At 36.7% G+C, this 20,849-nt stretch overlaps 1 protein-coding gene across 3 annotated transcripts in view; it reads right to left on the bottom strand.

The window, feature by feature from the left end:
* zzz3 (zinc finger, ZZ-type containing 3) overlaps nt 1–20,849 on the bottom strand; it is a 30,441-nt gene that overhangs the window by 4,989 nt on the left and 4,603 nt on the right. For all 3 annotated transcript variants that reach the window (XM_044133783.1, XM_044133782.1, XM_044133784.1), the window contains exons 2-9: nt 15,982–18,361; nt 10,188–10,326; nt 8,927–9,074; nt 8,731–8,843; nt 7,121–7,192; nt 4,374–4,475; nt 4,032–4,127; nt 1,584–1,733 (exon numbers count right to left, since the gene is read on the bottom strand). In XM_044133783.1, the coding sequence (XP_043989718.1) occupies nt 1,584–1,733; nt 4,032–4,127; nt 4,374–4,475; nt 7,121–7,192; nt 8,731–8,843; nt 8,927–9,074; nt 10,188–10,326; nt 15,982–18,296 (3,135 nt within the window). In that variant the 5' untranslated portion in view covers nt 18,297–18,361. The remainder of the gene's footprint in view (nt 1–1,583; nt 1,734–4,031; nt 4,128–4,373; nt 4,476–7,120; nt 7,193–8,730; nt 8,844–8,926; nt 9,075–10,187; nt 10,327–15,981; nt 18,362–20,849) is intronic.

The raw sequence follows: 20,849 nt of genomic DNA, 5'->3' as shown, positions 1-20,849 counted from the left end.
AACGTTTACAATGAGATGCTTTGGCCTGAATAAGCATCAGGAAAGTACGAGTATTGGACAAAAGGTTTTTATGTTTTTGGGAAATAATGTAGGTAAAAGGTAATGTACATTTTCAGGAACAAGGCAGTTCAAAGTGCTTTGGAGTTTATTCTCATATTATTTCGACTTAATTGTCATACAATTATTCTGGTAATATTACGGCTTTATTATCATAATATTACAACTTTATTCTGATAATATTACGACTTAATTCTGTTATAATGCAACTTTATTCTGGTAACATTTTAACTCTTGTATTCTCTTGTAATATTATAAATTTATTCTCATAATATGACTTTAATCTAGTAATATAATGACTTTATTCTTGTAATATTGCAACTTTATTTAGGTAATTAGGATTTTAAACTTGTATTATTACAACCAAATATTTGTCCTCGAAATATTATGACTATTCTCATAATGTCACAACTTTATTCTGTAATGTTGTGACTTTATTCTGGCAATAATATTACTTGCTTCTTGTACAACTTTTTTTTCTTGTAATATAACAAATTTATTCTCATAATATTACAAATTTATTCTCATAATATTACAACTTATTTCAGGTAATGTTGTGTCTTTACTCTGGTAATATTACGGCTTTATTCTCGCAAAATTTTGACTTTGCTCTTGTAGTTTAACGGTTTTTTTCTTCACCTGCCCCTAATACTCTGTTGTAGACAAAATCCAATCTTTATTATTATTCCTTGCAGATTTCTGCTGCCACCATATCTGCCTTTAATATGAAATAATTCCCTCCTTTAACATGGCGATGGGAGAAAACCATCTGTGTTACCAGCAGGCCTTGGGGAACCAGTTTCTCTTAAAGGTTAGAGCCATCAAAGGGCCAGAGGAAATGTCAGAGCTTTGATAACATCGAGCATCAGGAGCCATGTAGTTCAAACAGAGGAGAAACGCAGAGCCGGTTCAGCTTCCTGCACTGCTCTCACTTATTTTCAACAGCAAAAAGAGCCGTGATTGGAAGTAAAATGAGAAAGAATCAAATGTTTCGCTGATTGCAATGGTGTCAAAATGGAGAAAGAATTAGGAAGTGGAAGAAAATTGATGCAATTTTGTTCAATTTTAAATTGATCTGCAAGAAAAAGAAAGGCTTCAGGGCTACAAAAGCATAAGAATGACTTTTTACCCTTTCCTTGGAGATATTTTTAACATTTTAAAGAGATATTTTCCCCAAAGTAAAGTATGTATTTCTTGAGAAAGTAGGAAAGATCAAAGGGTGCTGATAGATGACATTTAAAGCTATTTAATTAGTTTCAATCAAATAATCTTAGAGAATTTTGATTCTTTGGGTCACAATTTGATTCAATATCTAATATTGATTTAAATACTAATAAACAGCAGGACAAGTAATTAATTGGAGTGCCTATTAATATTTTATGTATTACTTATTTTTATTGTTTTTTTCCCCTGCCATGTGGTTGTATACGCTACGTACGCCAGTCTACATACATCCATTTTTAAACTAAAATATCGGAATATAAAACGACAGTCAATAACTGTTTAAAAAAGCTGTCCTGACTGACCGAATCGTCAGCAGAAGGGTCCTGCACGCTGTGGTAAAACGCCGCGCGCTCGTCCTCATCCTCCATGTAGACCGGAGGCTCGTAGGAGGTCAGGAAGGTGGACGGCCGGTACAGATGCTTGTTTAGGTGATGCTGTCTCTTACTGGAGGCCTGCAGGAAAACCAGAGACGGTTACAAACAAAGGAAAGCAAAACACACTCGCCTTCACACACTGCAGTGTGCCTTTGTGTGCCTTTGACAGGGATTGACAGTGATGAATCAAAATGAGGGGAAAGTCAAATTAAAACACGGTATAATCAGCAAGCGGTTTCTGGATGGTAAGCAAAGAAATTTAATTTAATTTAATTTCCCTTTGTGATTAATAAAGCTTTTTTGAATTCGAAACCAGCTGATTCCAAATGTCCTGGAATTCAGCTGGGGTTGCTAGGTAGCGGGCGGGGCTTCTCTGGGGTTGCTAAGCAACGGTGCAGCTTGGCAGTTACATTCCGGAAGTTTTTGAGTTTTTCTGTCATTTTCAAGACACAAAAACATTAACTTAATGCCAAAAACGACTGGGTGTTTTATTTTTAAGCCATTCATTTTCAGAAGCAGTAGAAACCCAGATGGAATGTTAATTTTGCATAATACTTCCCCTAGAGCTTAGAAAACAACCTATCGTAGAAACAAATCTGAAAATTACAACATTATACAGACCTAACTGGAAGACTGAAAGTAAACCACTCTATTAAACAAGATTTGGCTTTAGCCTCCAATATTTTATTTTACAATTTTACACAAAGATGAATAAACATTAGATTTTTTTTTTTTCCATTTACAGTTAAATTTACCTCGGTCAAACTAACACTCTAGTGCCAGTCAAAGACTTTACAAACCAAAGTTTGCGTGTTAAATGTTTATAACAGTTGGTGTCAAGAGGGAAAAAATGGCTCTGGTATCCAAATATGAAGTTTTAAGAAAATCCTTTAAGCTGAAACTTAAATATTGATATTTAAGTTATATACTTGTGTTTAAGGGAACCAGTATATTTACAAAAAGTGAGTAAATTCTTGCGACAGATTTAGTTAGCATGCAGGCAAATGCACTGAGAACACTACATGATGTTTTCCAAAACAAAATATGATTAAAAAAGTCTTAAATTCCAACTGTTATTGTATAAATAAAAAAAATTTACAGCTTCATCAAGTTGACCAGCTTTATGCACCTTTGAAGAGGCATTTCAGTCCAAGACAATTGGGTTACATTTCATTATTGCTTTGCGTTTCTTCATTTTACATCAGAAACTGAATATTTTAAACAAACCCAACAAAAAAGCTGATTTTCAGGAGTATTTGGGTTTTTTAAATCTTATTTAAAACATCCTTTTCAAAGAAATTTCCTTTTTAAACTGATCTATAATCCCCTACATGTGACAAATAGGCCCATCATCATAGAATGAGAGACATCCCATATCATGATGCTTACACCACTGTGCTTCACAGAATTGAAGTCATTGTTTGAGGGTTGAAAATGTAGCTTTCATCTGTGCAGAAAATGTTACTCCACTTCTAAGGATGCACTGAAATAAAAATATCTGGTATTTATATTATAGTTTATGGCAGATCACCAATTTTTGCCTAATCTGGTTATGTAGTTGTGAGCACAACCGCAAGTGGAAAACAGATTATCTTTGATTGGATTAGCTGCTGTATTTCCTCAGATTAATTCAAAGTTGGACCTCCGTTAATACCCAGAGATTTTCCTCCACAGCAGATTGAACCGATTATAAATTAACTCTCAAAAAAAGCCCTTCAAAGATAAAGAGGGTTTCCATTCAAATAAATGTAATAATTAAAGGCATCCTCTCTATTTATCTGTATTTACTGCATGACTTACTTTAAAAATGTTCAAAAATGTTTTGAAAAAATGTGCTTAAAATTACCACAACACAGAAAAGTCCAAAATAAAGAGAAATCACAGACAGAAAATCTTTCTAGTGTGACAACAGTTAAGTAAAATGTTAAATGCTGGACAAACATGTTTGGTATCTCCTACTCAGTTTAGTTTTACAGTTTTCTGCTTTGTTTTTCCTACTTACAGACATAATTATAAGTTAGGATTGTGTGTGTCAGATAATAAAATAGTTTCATTAAATCGTTTGGACAAACATTGGTCAAGTTTTAGTGATCTTGTGCCCAAAAACATAAAAATTGCACCCTGAACTGAGAAGGATTTAGTCTTCCCACATCGTTACAATATTTATAGCAAATGAAGGCAGCAAAAATGTGCTTACTTGGATAAAAAGAGGAAACAAATTAAAAGCAAATGAAAAAAGGAGGGAAGAAACGCTGGGAATTAGAAAACAAAGAGTTGGGCTCCCAGCCAGTACAACTGAATACATTTCCTATCTTTCATTTGAGTATTAGTGTTACTTCATATAGTTGAAGGGTTTGGCAGATGAGTGGCAGTTACCTTTTTAGTGTACATGCAGAGGTTGGGGGTTCTTCCAGGCACAGGGATACCAGCTTTTGTCAGTTTGATGAAATACTTTTGAACCCTGCTGGCAACCTGGGATGTTTCAGGAGGAAATCTGATTCATTAATCACTTCCAGCAGAGGAACAGCTGCTTGGAATAACCGAGCTCAAACACCTGCAGGTATCAGCAGCTTCGCCTATTAACAAGCTTCACCCTAGGACTTGTTTTCCATTAAAAAAGCAAAGATGAAAAACACAAATACTACCAGTAGTAAGGCAGTTAATAACAGTTTTACAATTATTTTTGATGTTTTTCCTGCTTTCTGACGTGGGTGTCACCTGTTTGGCCGTTCGATTGCCGAGTTCATCAGCGATCTTCTGCCACCTTTTAGACTCCACTTCTTCAGGCGGGAACTTGACAAGAAGCTGCTCCAGTTTTTTCTATGAAAACAAAACATTCAGATCATAAATCTGGAGCTGGGAATATTTAGGCACTTGGCAAATTGATTCGATTACAATTCAGAAAGACAAGGTGTGACTCTAAATCAATTAACACGCTTCCTCATCTTCTTTTGCATCACTAGCTTTGCGGTTTATGATTGGCTTTTTTATTTTCACGTTCCAGTTGAAAACTGTAACATAGCACCACTTGTTTCAAAAGATTTTCTTCCAACTTCACACATCATGCATAAAGCATGAATCTTTTCCAAGTGATTTATGTTAATGAGGTTATTTGTGTCATAATTATGAATGTTCGCATCTTGATTCAATAAAAAGTTTTATTTTTTTTCTCCCACCCCCAGATAAAATTGTACAATAACAAAACACTTTAATCACCAGGAAAATAGAAAGTTTTATGGATCAGAATATAATAGAAACTTGATCTGGTTTGTATTATTTAAATCTAACTAAAAATTAATCAGAAACACATCAGAGATTTTATTTAACAAAGATTAAGACAAAATGGGAAAGAATTCATCTAATGTTTCTTTTTCTTGTTTTTCTGGGGACTTTTTTTGTACCCTGTGGTTTTGCTGTTCAGTTTGATTATTTTGAGTGAATTTTTATTGTCCAGACGGATTACCATGTGAAAGTTTTTGTTCCAATTACATTCCAACTATGAAGCGAGGGTGGAAAGCAAAAATCCTACAAGAAGTGTAGGCGGCAGCTCCTGCTGTGCATAGAAATAATTTAAAGAGCTATAAAAAGGTTCCCACAGTTTGAAAGCACTTAACATGTTTGGGTGGTGCCTGTTCTGCACAGCTAGACTTAGATTTTACTCCTCCATCATGACAACACATCTCTCTGCCTTTATTCTGCTCAGACATAGAAAGAACAGCTGGAATATATTTTATAAATCAGGGTTTGTTTTTGGGTTACGTTCTGTCTTATAATAAAAAAGCCAAATATGCCAAAAAATATGCAAAAGTGGCAATAACTTTTGAACTTTTTTACGTTTTTTCACATTATAACCACAGGCTTCAATGCACTTCATAGGGATTTTATGTGATGGACTAAAGCACAGCATAATTATAAAGTAGGACGTGATTTTAAAATGTTTGTATTACAATCTATTTGAACTAAAAGGGCAGTAACTAACCTAATTAATCTATCATTTATTCTGATGATTAACTGGATAAAAAACATGGTCACCTTTTTTAAACGGTATTAGAAATGCATGAAAATATGCAAATAAACAAACAATTTAATTACTTTTTCAAATAAGAAAAAACGGTATTGCCTAAAATGCAATAACATCCCTTTCCTTTAGTGAACGTTTGATTATTTGTAGCAAAAGGTTCATCTGCAAATAAAAATATTACTTCCAACATCAACCTGTGAAAAGTCCAGGTAATTCTGCTTGAGTGAACATCAATTCAATGTACGGCTGATCTGCTAATGATTTTATCCAATTAAAAAAGGAGAAAAAGTAGATTTATGTCACTTATAACAAGATATGTCATAAATGAAACAATCTCCCACTGGAACTACTATATTTTAATTCATATTCAAGAATTATTAACTTAAAACAAGCTCCTATTTCTTGCTGAATAGTTAGTTTTGTCCTTTTTATGTGCAGTAAGATGTTTTCTTTTTGCAGAGAAGTAATAATATTCATTACACTAAAACAATCCAAACAAATCATGTTAAGGTAATTAACGTTCCTGCTCAAATTAAATGTTTAAACACGAAAGAAAGTAAAAAATAAATAAATCTGTGAAATATAATATTTTAGGTAATTGCATCTGACCTAAAACAAGAAAAGTTTCATCTGATTTAACTTCAGACAGGAACAAAAAAGATACATCTGATTCTTTTTATTAGGTGTATAAAAAAATACCTGGATTCAAATGTAAATAACGCTTTCCAAATGTAGGCTTTAAATCAAACATTGTGTTCTGCTTTTAGTACAAACCTACGGAAGAAGATTAGGGCCACCGGAAAAAAAGAAACAAAAAGTCAGAAAGTCAGAGTTCTGACTTTAATCTCAGAATTCTGACTTTAATCTCAGAATTCTGACTTTAATCTCAGAATTCTGACTTTAATCTCAGAATTCTGACTTTAATCTCAGAATTCTGACTTTAATCTCAGAATTCTGACTTTAATCTCAGAATTCTGACTTTAATCTCAGAATTCTGACTTTAATCTCAGAATTCTAACTTCAAAGTCAGAGTTCTGACTTTAATCTCAGAGTTCTGACTTTAATCTCAGAATTCTGACTTTCATCTCAGAATTCTAACTTCAAAGTCAGAGTTCTGACTTTAATCTCAGAGTTCTGACTTTAATCTCAGAGTTCTGACTTTAATCTCAGAATTCTGACTTTAATCTCAGAATTCTGACTTTAAAGTCAGAATTCTTTTTTTTTTTCGGTGTCCCTAATCCTCTTCCGTACAAACCTGATCAAGCACTTTCAAGGATTTTATACAGAACTCAAGCACTTTCCATGAAAACACCTACATGGATCTTAAAAACCCGTACGAACCCGGTATTCTAGAAGGCACTAAATATAAACAAAAAGCTGAGCAAATCCCAAGAAAAGTGAAAACAATAAAAGTACAGATTTGTGTTTAACTCCTTCGACCAACCTGCTCCTCCACCGTCCACAGCTGGTTAAACGTGTCAGGCTTATTTGGGTGACAAATCCTCCCCCTGATCATCTGCCAACAACACACAGTGACAGGCATGTTAAGAGACTGACAAGACAAAAATAAAGCACATCGCCGCCGACATCTTGAAAGGATCTCAACATGCAAACTGCCAGGCAATATGAATCCTTCAGCTTGACAGAGAAAGGCTGGCTGTCAGACGTGGCTCGAAACGTGTCGCTGGGAGTGTGCGGAAAAAAGCAGCAGCTCCTTTTGACTGACAAACCAAATCCTTTCACTATGCAGAGAATGTCGGCTGGGAGAAAATAAATGTGTCGGCACAAAGTAAACAAAAAAAGCAGCAGGCATAACTGAGAGTTGTTAGCTCGGAGCAGGATGCTCTGCACCTTTCGAATCCAAACAATCAAATTAAAACATAAAACCTGACTGCTGGCGTGATTGTGGGAGAGTGAATACACATACATGGAAAAAGGATGGAAAAGGCTTGTTTCCATAGATACTTTGTAATTTTTAAATGCTTAACTGAGCAACACAGTAAGACTGAAAGGGAAGAGGTTGGAGGAGGTGTAAAAAGGTAAAAACCAGCTGATCTGTGAGACAACTAGTGGGAGACGAGTGACTCATCAGTCAGAGTTAGAAACTGCTGCTGCAGACAGCAGCGGATGGAGGAATTCAACATTAAACACTCCATTAATGAATCCCACATCTGTAAATATTCCTGATTCTTTCAGAGTAAACGTCTCAGAGTTTTCAGTGATTTGTGTTTATTTTGAAATATAAACTACTGAGATTTTATGGCCAGACGTTTTTACAGTGTTCAGGGTTTAATACAGGACCTGGAGAAACAAGAACGTGGAAGGATAAGTGAGGGAATAGGAGAGAGGGAAGGAATGAAGGACACTACGAAGGACAAATGAGTAGACCCAGGGAGCGTATTAAATGAGAAAAAAAGATAGATTACAAGAAAAAAAGGAAGGAAAAAAGACAAAGACATGAATAAATGTAAAAGGAAAAGATGGAAGGAAGGATACAAGAAAGAAAGAGAGAAAGGATCAAAGTAAGACAGGATGAGAAAGTAGAAAAGGATAAAAGACAAGAAAGGACAAAAGAAAGAAAGGTGGAAGAAAGAAAGTACAAAAAGGAAAATGTTAAAAAAAAGAAAGAACAAAGGAGAGAAAAACTGAAACAAAGAAAGGATCAAAGGAAACAGAAACATAAAGAAAGAAAAAGGACAAAAATAAAAATGAAAAGACACAAAGAAAAGCAACTAAAGAAAGGATAAGAAGAATGAAGGAAAGAGCAGAAAAAGAAAAATGTATAAGGAAGAAAAAAGGAAGGTCACAAAGACAGAAGGTAGTAAACAAGGAAAGGAAGGACAAAAAAGTGACGGAGGACAAGGACAGAAGGAAAAACAAAAGAACAGAAGAAAGAAAAGACAAGAAGGAGGAAGAACAGAAGCAAAGAAGCTCCACTTGGACAACAGGGTTGGGAATAAAATCTCAAAGTATTAATATTTTGCTGTTCTCCCATTTTGTTTTTCTGTAGTTATCCGGACCTGGAAACGCCGACATCAGGCTCCGTATCTGTACCTGTGTTTGCCTGCCGTTCTCAGGGGCGTCACTGGTGGGAAGAGAGGAATACACGGCTGACGATTCACCTTCTTTCTTGGGTTCAACAGGACTTTTTGGTCTAAGAGGCAAACCTGTAGTAAACAAAAAGAATCGAATCGACGTCCATTTCTAAAAATACAAAAATTAGATGAACGAGTTCTAACTTCAGACTTGCCTTTATCAAAGATTAACTTCAGCTGCCGGGTTTTTCGTTTCTTGTCGCAGAACTCTCTCTCGAACTCCCCCAGACCGGAGGTGTACTGTTCCCAGGCGATGTCCGGGAGCTGGACGACCCGCTGAGGACACGGCAGACCCAAATTCGCCTGACAGTCAAAAAGAAAACCACAAATTAAATTAAACAATTAAAATAGGGCTGAAGCAATTAATCAGATTAACCATGATGAATTGAAATAATTGTCAACTAATTCAGTAATCGATTAATCGTTAACCGAAGTAGACAGAGTCGGTAAACGTTTCAGACGAGAAATTAAGACAAAACTGGACATAAAATACAGAGATTTTGTATTTAAGATAATAAAAAACAAAACACATTTGTCTGTAAATATGTTCTACCCAGAACAACTGGTTCAAATTCTGGAGAAAAAAATAATCTCCTATTAATACCTTTGGCTATCCAGTTACTAATCGGTTAATCTGTGAAATAATCAGCAGATCAACCCTGCACTGTACTGATAAGTCAATCAAAAAGTGCTGAACTTCTCACATGTTAGAAGTGTTTATTAGCTACAGATACTCCAAATGATCAAGTTTACACTAAAGGGATGGTATATAATTGCATTTTAGATAATAAAACGTTAATTTTCTTTTTTAAAAAGGATTTAAATTTGTTTTTTAGTTGCAGCATTTCTAGCGTTGTATAAAATAGGCTTTAAAGGGTAAGTGAAAAATCTGCAAAATGTGACCATTTTTCTCTAAACTAATGGGGCTTATTATCCAAATAATCTGTAACTAAAATAATTGTTAGTTGCAGCTTTTAATAAAAAATAAGCTTCATCTTTGGCACAACAGGACAAACACAGTGAACCACATTCCTCTGGTTTTCAAACATGCACACATTACATATTTTTCTTATATTTAAACAAATAATTTCTGCCGGTGTCAATTTTATTCAAAAATGTATTTAATTGAAAGAAAGAAAATAAAAACAGAGAAAGTTGAGAGCAACTTCTTCCGTGGTTTTGCGGGTTTCCCTAAATAACTTATGACAAAATGAGCATCTTATGGCTTCCTGTCAACAGTTTCTCTTCTGCAAAGTCCAGATTTGAGAAGAAGTGCATGTTGAACTTTCACATTATGATTGGCATTTCCTCCAAAATCGTGCACTGGTTTGTGTCCAACAAAATCCAAGATAAAATGCAGATTTATTTGTGGTTTATGTTGTATCAGTACTGCAGAGGGCTCTGTGTTTTGTTCACCTGTTTCTGCAGCTGCTCCACAAAGCTGATGGGTTCAGAGAGAGCCTCCCTCTGCTGACGTGCCAACGTCTCCAGGTCCAGAATGGCCTGAGCTCGCTGCGCCTCCAGTACTACGATGGTCTGCAGCAGCCTCTGATAACTGGAGGAGAGGGAAACAAGGTTAGACAGGAGAGGAATGTCACGACTGATTACGTTATTTAACCGGATGTCTGCAACGTAGCAGTGCATCAACACAGAACCTTGAAGATGTTTCAAATGCAGACATTTTCCACTTATCTACAAGGAATATATGGGATGTCAATGTTAAATTCTCTTTCTAGATGCTGCTTCTGTGAATTGCATACAAATTAAAGTTCAAAAACTGCAACAATAAAAAGGAAATTGCATAATCGCTCTTGCCATCAGAACTGCATGTTTGACCTTTCTCCTCACAGCCTCTGGAGAAACTGAACAACTGCAAACTGAAGCATCGTAGGCTGAGTGGCGCTAATCCAAAGGCTTCCTACTGTACAAAGCTAATGTAGGAGATCAAATGGCCAGAGGGCACCAACCTCCCTGAACGCAACAAATCAGTGCAAAAGGACGCATTTATGTGCAGCCTCTATGTGCTGGAGAGTAGGTCTGTCGTGATACTGGAAAATAAACTGTCACCAGAAGTTATCACAATAAATGATAATGTTGTTGTTTTGAGACCATTTTCAAGTAATATAATGACAATAATGGCATAACAATGCAAGAACACACAATCAAAGGTCAATAAACTTTAAATTCTAACAAAAATTTAACACAGGAAAATATTTAAAATAAACAACAAATAAAATGTTTGTGAACACAATTGTCCTAGAAAAAAAGGGCTTGTTGAGACCAAAACACCAAACTGAGGATGTTTATCATCCGGTTTTTGGTAAAAAGAGAGAGAAGAGTACAGCTATTAATTGTGAAAATAAAAATTATTAAACTCATTTTAATTTATCATGTGATTAATTATTTATCATGTGATTAATTAATTTATTGCTTATTGCAAAGACCCTGGTAAGTAATTCTGATTAAAAGTAAACAGCAGGAATGCAAACTTCAATGCACTGCCAAAACACAAAATCTTACCAAGTATTTCCTCAAATGAGCTTAAAAATTATGTAAATTTTTAATTTCCACTAAGTGAATTATTTATGCTTACACACTGGACAAAAACACAAAATCTTATAAAGTATTTTTAAGTCTAGTTTCTAGTGCAATTATCCTAGTACACATAAAATAAGACAAAACTAACTTACAAGTAACTTTTCAGACAGACACAGAAAGGAGCTTATTTTCAGTAAATGTGTCCCTAATTTTAATAAAAAGCTGTAAGTGAAATGATCTGCTAGTGAAACTTGTACTTTTTGATCAATTTTAATCAATTACTTACTTAAAACAAGCTCTTATTTCTTGCTGAAAAGTTACTTGTAAGTTAGTTTGTCTTATTTCAAGAATACTAAGACATTTGCAGTAGAAAGTAGACCAAAAATACAAAATAAGATGTTGTATTTTTGCAGTGTGTTAAGCCGTTTTGGGAAAAGCAGGAGGACTTGGCTGTGCTTTTCAGCCCTCTGGAGTCCATCCAAATGTCCAGGACAAGTCTGGTGTTTTATTGCCACCTACTGGGCCTGTGGTCTGACAACAAACAAGGCCACATGATGAAAAACTGGCCTGGATGTGAACGTTTCCATTTTAATGTTTAATCACCGATTTGAAGACAGCAAATGACGGCAAAGCGGATATAAATATGGGATGTTCTGTCAGTGAACAAATTACAATCTGTGATATTTCTGTTTAATCAGCAGCTCTAAAAATGCCACATCATGCCTGCATAAAAATGACTCCAGGCCGCATCGATCCAAGCTTTAAAAATCCTCCTCATTCAGCAAAGGCAAACATTGCCATGACACTAAAGCGCGATCAAATTACCGAGCAATATGAGAGCACTGAAATCCCATAACTGCTTTTAAAATCTCTAACATTCACTAGTGTAAACGACAAAACGGACCTCATAAACCAGAGCAGTTAGCCATCAAAATGTGGGACCTGAACGCCAACATCTCATGTTGTATGACAACTAAAACTAAACGAAAAAACTGTCAACAATGCCGACAAAGACATCCCAAAATATTAAACTCTGCTTTCTGAGAGGTAAGATAACCGAAACAATCAACAAAGTCAATTCAAAATGCAATTTTCTGAGGCTTTGTTACTCAATTCACAATCAAAACAAAAGAATAAAAATAAAATAAGGTTTGAACGCCAAAAACAAACATCAGAGTAAAAATGAAAGTTCACATCTCACAAGCATTATTTACGAAATTATATAACTATAAAAACTGAATTATTTATCATTGGACAGCACTGTGAAGTTAATCCTACATGTTACTGGCATACTAATACTGCAGATCTGTCTGTTTAACCTATTTCCCCCCTTAAAACCTGGTTTTGTTTTCTTAATTATGTCAAATATTATCTGGAAAGATTTAGAGAGCAGAACTGAAGAATGATTTGCAAGCCAAATTTTTTCCCTTACAATTTCTGGTGTTTGATTTTTTGTCACACTTAAATGTTTCAAATCATTAAACAAATATTAATATTGGATGAAGATAACCCTAATAAATCTAAAAAAGCTGTTTTCAAACGATAATTTCACTTAACCAAACAAAAGCTATCCAAAACAACCTGGGCTTGAGGGAAAAAGTAATTATCTCTCTCGTTAAATCATGAATTAACTGCGCCAAACCCCCAAATATAACCTGACCTGCAGATATAATAAATAACTTAGAAAGAATATATTTGATGGCTGAAAGATTTCATAAAGCAACACATCATCCAAGAAAACAGTAAGAAAAGTCCACATCTGTCAGTTTGGTTTGGAAACGGACAAACCCTTTCCAACATTTGGAAAGGGTCACAAAGACATTTCAAAAACTTTGGAAAGCCAGCAGAAAAATATTTACCAACTGGGGAAAACATGCAGTAGTGAACCTTCCCAGGAGAGGCTGATCAACCAAAATTACTCCAAGATAAAGTCGAGGTTTCAGTCAGGAGTTCACAAAACAACCCAGAATAGCATCTAAATCTCTGCAGGACTCACATGCCTCAGTTCAGACCAGAGCTCATGATTCAAGAATCAGAAAGAAAGAGTGGAACAATGAGCTCCATGTGGCTAAAATCACATGGAGGATCATCAAGATCATCAAGACGTTTTGATGATCCCAAGAGTCTGGGGAAAATATTCTAACCAGGACTAAAGCGAAATTTATTTGGAATCTGTGCATCTGGTTACATTTGACCAAAAATTTGAAACAGACCATCATACCGACAGTCATTAAAGGTGGAGGTAATGTGATGGTCTGGGGCTGGACGACTTGTTATAAATGATGGGACTGGAAGTCCTGCAGAGCGTCCAGCCTTCAGTAAAGGACAACGATCCAAAGAACAGCAGCAAAGCCTTGTGAATAACTAAAAAAACAAAATCCCAAATTTGGGGGTGGTTTAGCTAAAGTCTTGATTTCAGATACTCGACATCTTTAAAGCAGCTGAATTTACATGTTTCTGAAGACTGGGATGAAATTAATCAGTGATCATTGCCAGCTATCGCAAACTATGGATGCCAAGTTTGGGTAGAACAACCAGTTATTACTTTTACAAGGATAGACTCCCAAAGTGCCAGTTAGATTTTGGGAGCATTTTTTTATGAATTCATCATTTGAAAATTGCTTGTTGTATTTACTCAATTATTTTTTTATCTGGTGTCAAAATTAGTTTGCAATTTAAGTGACCAAAAAAAACCACAAAGATTTACAGCGCCTTTTCACACCACCATACATTGAGACAAAACTTCTTATTGGGAAAAACCTTTGGACGTGTTATGAATAATGATCTCAAAACAGACTTCGCTATACTTCAAAGTCCTTGATACCTTGAATTTAGGTGTTCAATATTACGAATGCAAAGCTGGTTCCCGTATTTCTATTGTGATGCATTCATTGTCAGTAGTATATATTAATTGATGGAGACTCTGGTTTTGATACACACACCTGGAGAAGATTTTAAAATCACCAAGATGCTGAAGCTTGTAGAAACCAATGGCAAAAAAGCAACAAAATTTAAGACAACGTTTTATCAGTGGGATAATAAATCAATTTGATGCATAGAAGATTTATTTAATGAGAATGTTTTTCCCACATTTTTATAATTCCCAACCAAATTTACTTTGGAAGGTAAAGATTTCTTCAGAAACCTAGCTTTGTTTGGACAGTCTTTAAATTTAAATTCTTCCCTGATTGGTCCCCTAGCTCTACAAGACGGCGTGTATTTCCATTTAAGACTTAACTCCATAACTTGGAGGACTCAACAGCTACATTAGACAATCCAAAAAGGGCCAAGCAGAAGATCTAGGAGTGAACAGACATCCAATGGCTGAAATCCCCAAAATATGTTCGTTCTACTAATGTATGTATCTGCAGTTTAGTAGTTTTTCAAGGATTGCATTTATCCAAACTGGACCTATCAAAGATGGGTTTTTTCTGTTGATCCATTCCCATGACAGATGTGCACAGAGTCCAACCTCAATATGTTTTTGAACTGTCCCCATATCTCAACATATTGGAACAATATTTCAAACCATTTGCAGAATCCTGAAGAAAAAGGTGATATCAGATCCAGTCTGGGCTTTATTTGGAGATACTACACGACTCTCCACACTGTGTGGTCTGTTTTGTAACTTTGATGCCACTGCTGCATAGGAAACCCCTGCTCACTTTGCATTAATGAAGGACATAAAATTAGGAAAGAGAAAATAATTTTTGAAGGTGAAATCTGGACTTTTGTTTACTCAAAATGGCAATCTTTTATAGAACATCTTGGTGCAAATGTATAAATCATCTACAAAGTGTTCTGGAGATGTATGATGTCCTCTCACGTTGACTTTTTGTTCTGTTGCTTTTAAGTTTCTCTTGTTTTTCTATGCAAAACTCTTAAATAAAGAGAAGTGTTTTGGGAAAAGAAGAGTGAACAAGAGTGAACAAAGAGCCGAGTTTGAAACTGGTACCAACACCCCTGTCACTGGGTAACCCAATCGCATACTGACATCACTACATAAACGGCATTAACACACATTCATTTACTTACTATCAGCAGCGCCACCTTGCTTTGCATTAATAAAGCTACAAAGTTTGTTGATCTTTCACTGTTATATAAAAATAAAATCTGGTGTTGGAGGAAAATTGTGTAGATTGACTGACATCTGATTTTTCCCCATCTTTTGCCCAGCATCGAGTGCTATTACTCTTTCCTTCTCCTCCTGTAATTATAATAAGCACATGAACAGCCATAACTGTGTTCATTCACTAATGGACTGATATGTCTGTTGGCTTTGTCTGATGCAATGTCGCTGCAGCAACATATTGGGCGATTTGGCCCACAGTAAAAGGAGTTACTGTAATATTGATCTGCGTGCCAAGCTTTATGTCCACAAGTGACAGATCTTACTATTTATAATCTCGGCTTAATGGACAAGATTTTAAACAGTAAAAAACAGAAGGAGTGAGGAAAATGTGGGGAAGGTGTAACTAATATAGTCATCGCAATATTTAACAATTGAGTGATATTCAGTTCTATTAACTACACATTAAACTAAAACATACTGTATTTTATGCATATTTACCACATGTAACATTTAAACATGAGAGTGTTTTTACTTTTTCCAATAAGGTCAAACAAGAGCTAAAGTACTACGATCCAATATCCCTTGAAAGCTCTCACATACTCTTTGTTGTGTTTAAGAGCCAGGTGGTCTGACTCAAAGTAATACACGTCTGGCTCCTCCTCTTCCTCCTCCTCCTCTTCTTCTTCTTCAATGGCCTCGCTTCGTGTTAGCTCCTTGCCATTTTCTGTCTCCTTGTCCTCCATAAAGTCACTGTCCTTCTCACCTACTCTACAACTAGGATTAACAGAACCTGCCTCCTCACTGGAGAGGCCAACTGAGTCTGAGCAAGAAGGTTCCTCTAACATTGGACAGTCGTCCTCCACCTCCCCTTCTTCCCTAAAGGGACCATTGTCTGTCATAGGAGAGCTGGGTTTGGAGGAAGATGCTTTCCCACCAGACACAACTCTCCTAGGTGAAGTCCGCAGGGTATATCTGTGTTCGTTGAGCTCTGTGAAAGAAGGGGTCATGCTGGACATTGAAGGGTTGCACTCTGGCTCTGTGGGGGACTGGGGTGTTATGGGTGTGGGCGTAGTTTCTCCTGAGTTGCTGTTGTTGACTGAACTACAGTTTACGTTCGCAGTAGAGGACGAAGTGGAGGCAGCAGGTTCCTGTACTGGTGATGGTGACCAGCCGTTTGTATCGCCCTCGCTCACAGTCACCTGCTCCTCGTGAGCCAGACCCAAGGGGTCACCTACCACATCGACTTCCACTTCCTCCACCTCCTGCTCTTTGGCCACTATCAACTCAGGAACAGGATCTTCTACAGAACCCATAAATGTTAGTGCAGATGAGGCTGGTGATTCTCCTGAGCCAGAAACCTCCATTGGCCCAGGTACAGAGTTTCTAAAAGGCACAGAGTCAGGGGACAAGGGAGCCTCCATTTGACTGCCGTTTGGCAGAGAAGGGAAGCTGGTGGCAGAGGTGGGGGTTGCACTGGGGTGTTCAGTGACTGTGCTAGTTTCCTCTGCATCAGTTTCTCGGAGTCCATTAGAGGCCTTGTGGAAATTTTGTGGCAAAACTGGCCCATCACAATCCATGCAATGATCTTCCTTCACGTGTCGCCCAATTACCTCACCTTCCTGCTCACTGAGGATAAAGGAGGCAGGTGGTGCATTACAAGAGTTGTGGCTGGGTAAGTCTTCACAAATTAAGTCCTTGCAAGACTCTGAGACAGAAACTTGACTTTGGGGATTCAGAAACCCTTGGTCCTCTTCGTGTCCCAGAAACTCTCCAGAGAGAGCGCACTGCTTGGCCTTTTTGATTGGAGGCAAGGTATTCCGCCACTCTTTCCCTGTGTCACAGTTCTCGGACTTCTCTTGTTTAAGGTCTTTTTCCAAACGAGACATGCCCCGCTTCCTAGAGACAGTCGAATGATCCTCATCACCTGCAGGAATACTGGAGTCAGCTATGTTTCTCTGCAAGATGTCCAGTTGCTGGGTATCTTGCAAGGAGGTTTCCTGTGGTTTTGTGTCATGTTTAGCAGCATGCTTTGACTCCGACTCAAAGTCTTGATTAAGTTCCTCACCAGTGTCCTGCTTGTTGTCTTGTTTATTGTCATTCGACTCCTGCCTCGACTCCTTGACGGCGTCCTGCTCCGACTCCTTGATGGCATCCTGCTTCGACTCCTTGATGGCGTCCTGCTCAGACTCCTTAATGGAGTCCTTACTTGTATCCTGCTTGGAGTCTTGCATAGAGTCCTTGCTATTACTCTGTTTTGATTCTTGTGTAGAGTCCTTATTTGTATCCTTCTTGGACTCTTGCTTGGAGTCCTTACTATTATTCTGCTTTGACTCTTGCGTTGAGTCTTTACTTGTATCCTGCTTTGACTCTTGCTTGGAGTCCTTACTTGTATCCTGCTTTGACTCTTGCTTGGAGTCCTTACTTGTATCCTGCTTTGACTCTTGCTTGGAGTCCTTACTTGTATCCTGCTTTGACTCTTGCTTGGAGTCCTTCCTATTATCCTGCTTTGACTCTTGCTTGGAGTTCTTACTAGTATCTTGCTTGGTCTCTTGCTTTGAGACCTTACTGGTATCAGGCTTTGACTCTTGCCTGGAAATCTTATTGGCATGCTGACTTGACTCTTGTTTGGAGTCTTTACTGGAATCCTGCTTTGACTCTTGTTTAGAGTCCTTATTGGTATCATACTTTGACTCTTTTCTGGCATCATGCTTGGACTCCTGCCTGTTGTCCTTACTGGTATCTTGCTTGGACTCCTGCTTCTTTTTGGGGGAGCGTGCCCTAGGTTGTGGAGATACTGATGTCTCTTCTGGCTGGGCGATGCTGCGGTTTCTGAGGGTTCGACCACAAAACTTCTCATCCAATCCATTGAGCCCCACTGATGACCTTGTGACACGCGAAGAACGGGACGCGGCCATACTACGGCGGGTGCCTACAGTCTCCTCATCCTGATGCACTCTCCTCTGCAGCAGAATGTGGGCATCTGAAAGACACAAACCAATGCATTATTGTCATAAGTAGGATGTACCGGTAATAAAACACTGTAACCTTTCTTGTTTCTGTAAAGTCTGTCTCACAAAGCACTATATATATGTTGTAATTATGCAAATTTACCTAGTAGACTGTTTATTGTGAGCTTCACAATCTGTTTCTGTTTTAATACAAGTAGTTCTTGAGATGCCAAGCAGTATTGAGAGCGTCTACTAACAATAATATCTTAAGAAAACAAGTGCATAAGTAGTGAAGAAACCTTGCACACTTTTATTTTGTTTAATTAAGCACATTCTATGCCCCATGTAGAAAAAGAAATATTTACAAAGTGATAGAAATTACAAAGTGTGAAAATGCCAAGTCTGGCAGTCTTAGAACAAGTGCACCATATGCAGGCATGCCTTCCTGTTCTCTCGCTGTCGTTCTTTCAGTCCAGCTACTGTTGAATAAAGGCCACTAGTGCCATAAAAAAAGCTTTACAAGGAAAAAAGTTAGTGAGCTGCTACTGTAGAACAATAAATGTTTTTAGTTGCAGTATGTGTTTATCAAAAGAATTGTTTTGTCCAGGACAGTGACTGGCTACCAGAAAAATCTTGGAACTCAGAAAAATGTAGACAGATTAATCGAGACATTGCTATAAAAGGTAATGGAGCCTAGAAAGGAGAAACTTTTGGGGTGAAAATTTTGAGACATTCATGGAAAGTCCAGTGTACTTTGAGTGAACAAATTGATGCAGGTCAGAAAACTGGATTGGTTGAGATTTAAGCACACTAATTTAAGTAGCTTTCTATAGGTATCCTTGTAACTATCCAAATGTTGGGAGTCTTGGGTTTGTTTGATGAAGAAGTGCAACTTAGACAGATGCACTAATAAACTCTTCCTGTAGGAAGAGAAAAATCCTGAAAGAAAATGTAATTTTGTTGTTACATGTTGTCACCAATCCAATTTCCAACAAATGACCGTAATGTGGGGCCTTATCCACGACCCACGACAATATGAAGAGTTTCATTCTCTACCAACTGAGCCAACTACGGACAGCCAAGGACAAATGTTTACCACTCATTATTGTTACTAATGAAACTAATATGCCTGTCACTTCTAATAAGGAGCATGCCAGGTGATTCTGCCTATAACATTACACCCAAATTGTTACAAACACAGCCATTATAAAAACAACAAATATCTCGCCTGCTTTGATATCCACAATTGTAGTCCTTGTTGGCGTCCTCCAATCGTCATTGGACTACTGCCTTGATGCATGTCGAATAAAACTTTTATTGAAGTTTTATTCAACAACCCGAACAAATTAAGGATAGCCCCAAAAGGTATTAAAACAGGAGAATTTGTGGAAAATATGTGTTAGTAATGTGCAAATAACATCCAAAACTTAATAAAAAAATACTTGTTCTTTAATTACAGCGCCTAGCAAATTAGAAAATACATGTGCAAATGTCAGGATTAGTGAAGCTTTAGTGAAATTTAAAATCACACTGGGGCAGAATCAAACATTTGACAAGTTGACAACACCCACTGACCTCGACAGTTTGCCTTCTATTTTCCCAATGGTGGGAAACTAAACTATATTTTCCACACCAAGTCAATAAAAATCCTATTTAGAATTCGGAAGTGAAATTAATAATGTGGTTCTGAAAAAAAATAATTCCCACCTTTTCCTCAATAAGATAATTATACAATGACCCTAGAATTAAAAAAGTATAAAAATTGTCTTCACATCCACAGGAATATTATACAATGAATAAATCCTAAATTTACAAAATATAAATACATAAAGACAAATTTAAAATTTTTAGTAATTTTCTTATCTCTAAAATTATTGTTTTTGACTCAACAACCAGATTAGGTAAGAAACCTCTAAGTGGCGAAAGGCATTTATCCTCCTTTATTATGGGACAGAATGTAAATTTTGTTGTAAGAATAATAAATACCAAATGACCATGCCTGAAAACCGCCTGAACACTTAAAGCATTGTCATGATTGTTACCTAAACTATTTTCACCACTGTTGCCTCTATTAGAGCATAAATAAATAATTCATTTCAAAATATAATTAAATGCAGTTCATGCGCGGAGTTTGGTGATAAAAACCACACTTCTTTATGAAACGGGTCTCCTATAGAAACCCATGTTAAAATGCTTTTTGAGCAGAATTTTTTTTATTGTGCAGAATTTCTTTTTCTTAAAACCACTGTACGTTCAAAAAAAGGTTGGATACCAAGTTCAGACCTTTTAGTCTTAATTCAAGTTCTGCAGAGAAACCTGGTTCTTGCAAAGCTTAATAACTGATGCAATAAATATTTGCTAATTAGTGTTATGCTTTCAGACTCTCTTTGCCTGAAAATTAATTGTTGACACTTAGTCGTCAACAAGTCGTCAGTGCTAAATACAGAAGATTTTAACCAAATATTTTTAATAAAATCTGGTTGTAGAGTTGGAAACCTTGAATTTAATCATTTTCCAGGT

The sequence above is a fragment of the Gambusia affinis genome, linkage group LG12 (assembly GCF_019740435.1).
Source record: "Gambusia affinis linkage group LG12, SWU_Gaff_1.0, whole genome shotgun sequence".
Lineage (NCBI taxonomy): Eukaryota > Metazoa > Chordata > Actinopteri > Cyprinodontiformes > Poeciliidae > Gambusia > Gambusia affinis.
The sequence above is the reverse complement of the archived record's forward strand: the minus strand, read 5'-3'. Positions and strand labels throughout refer to the sequence as shown.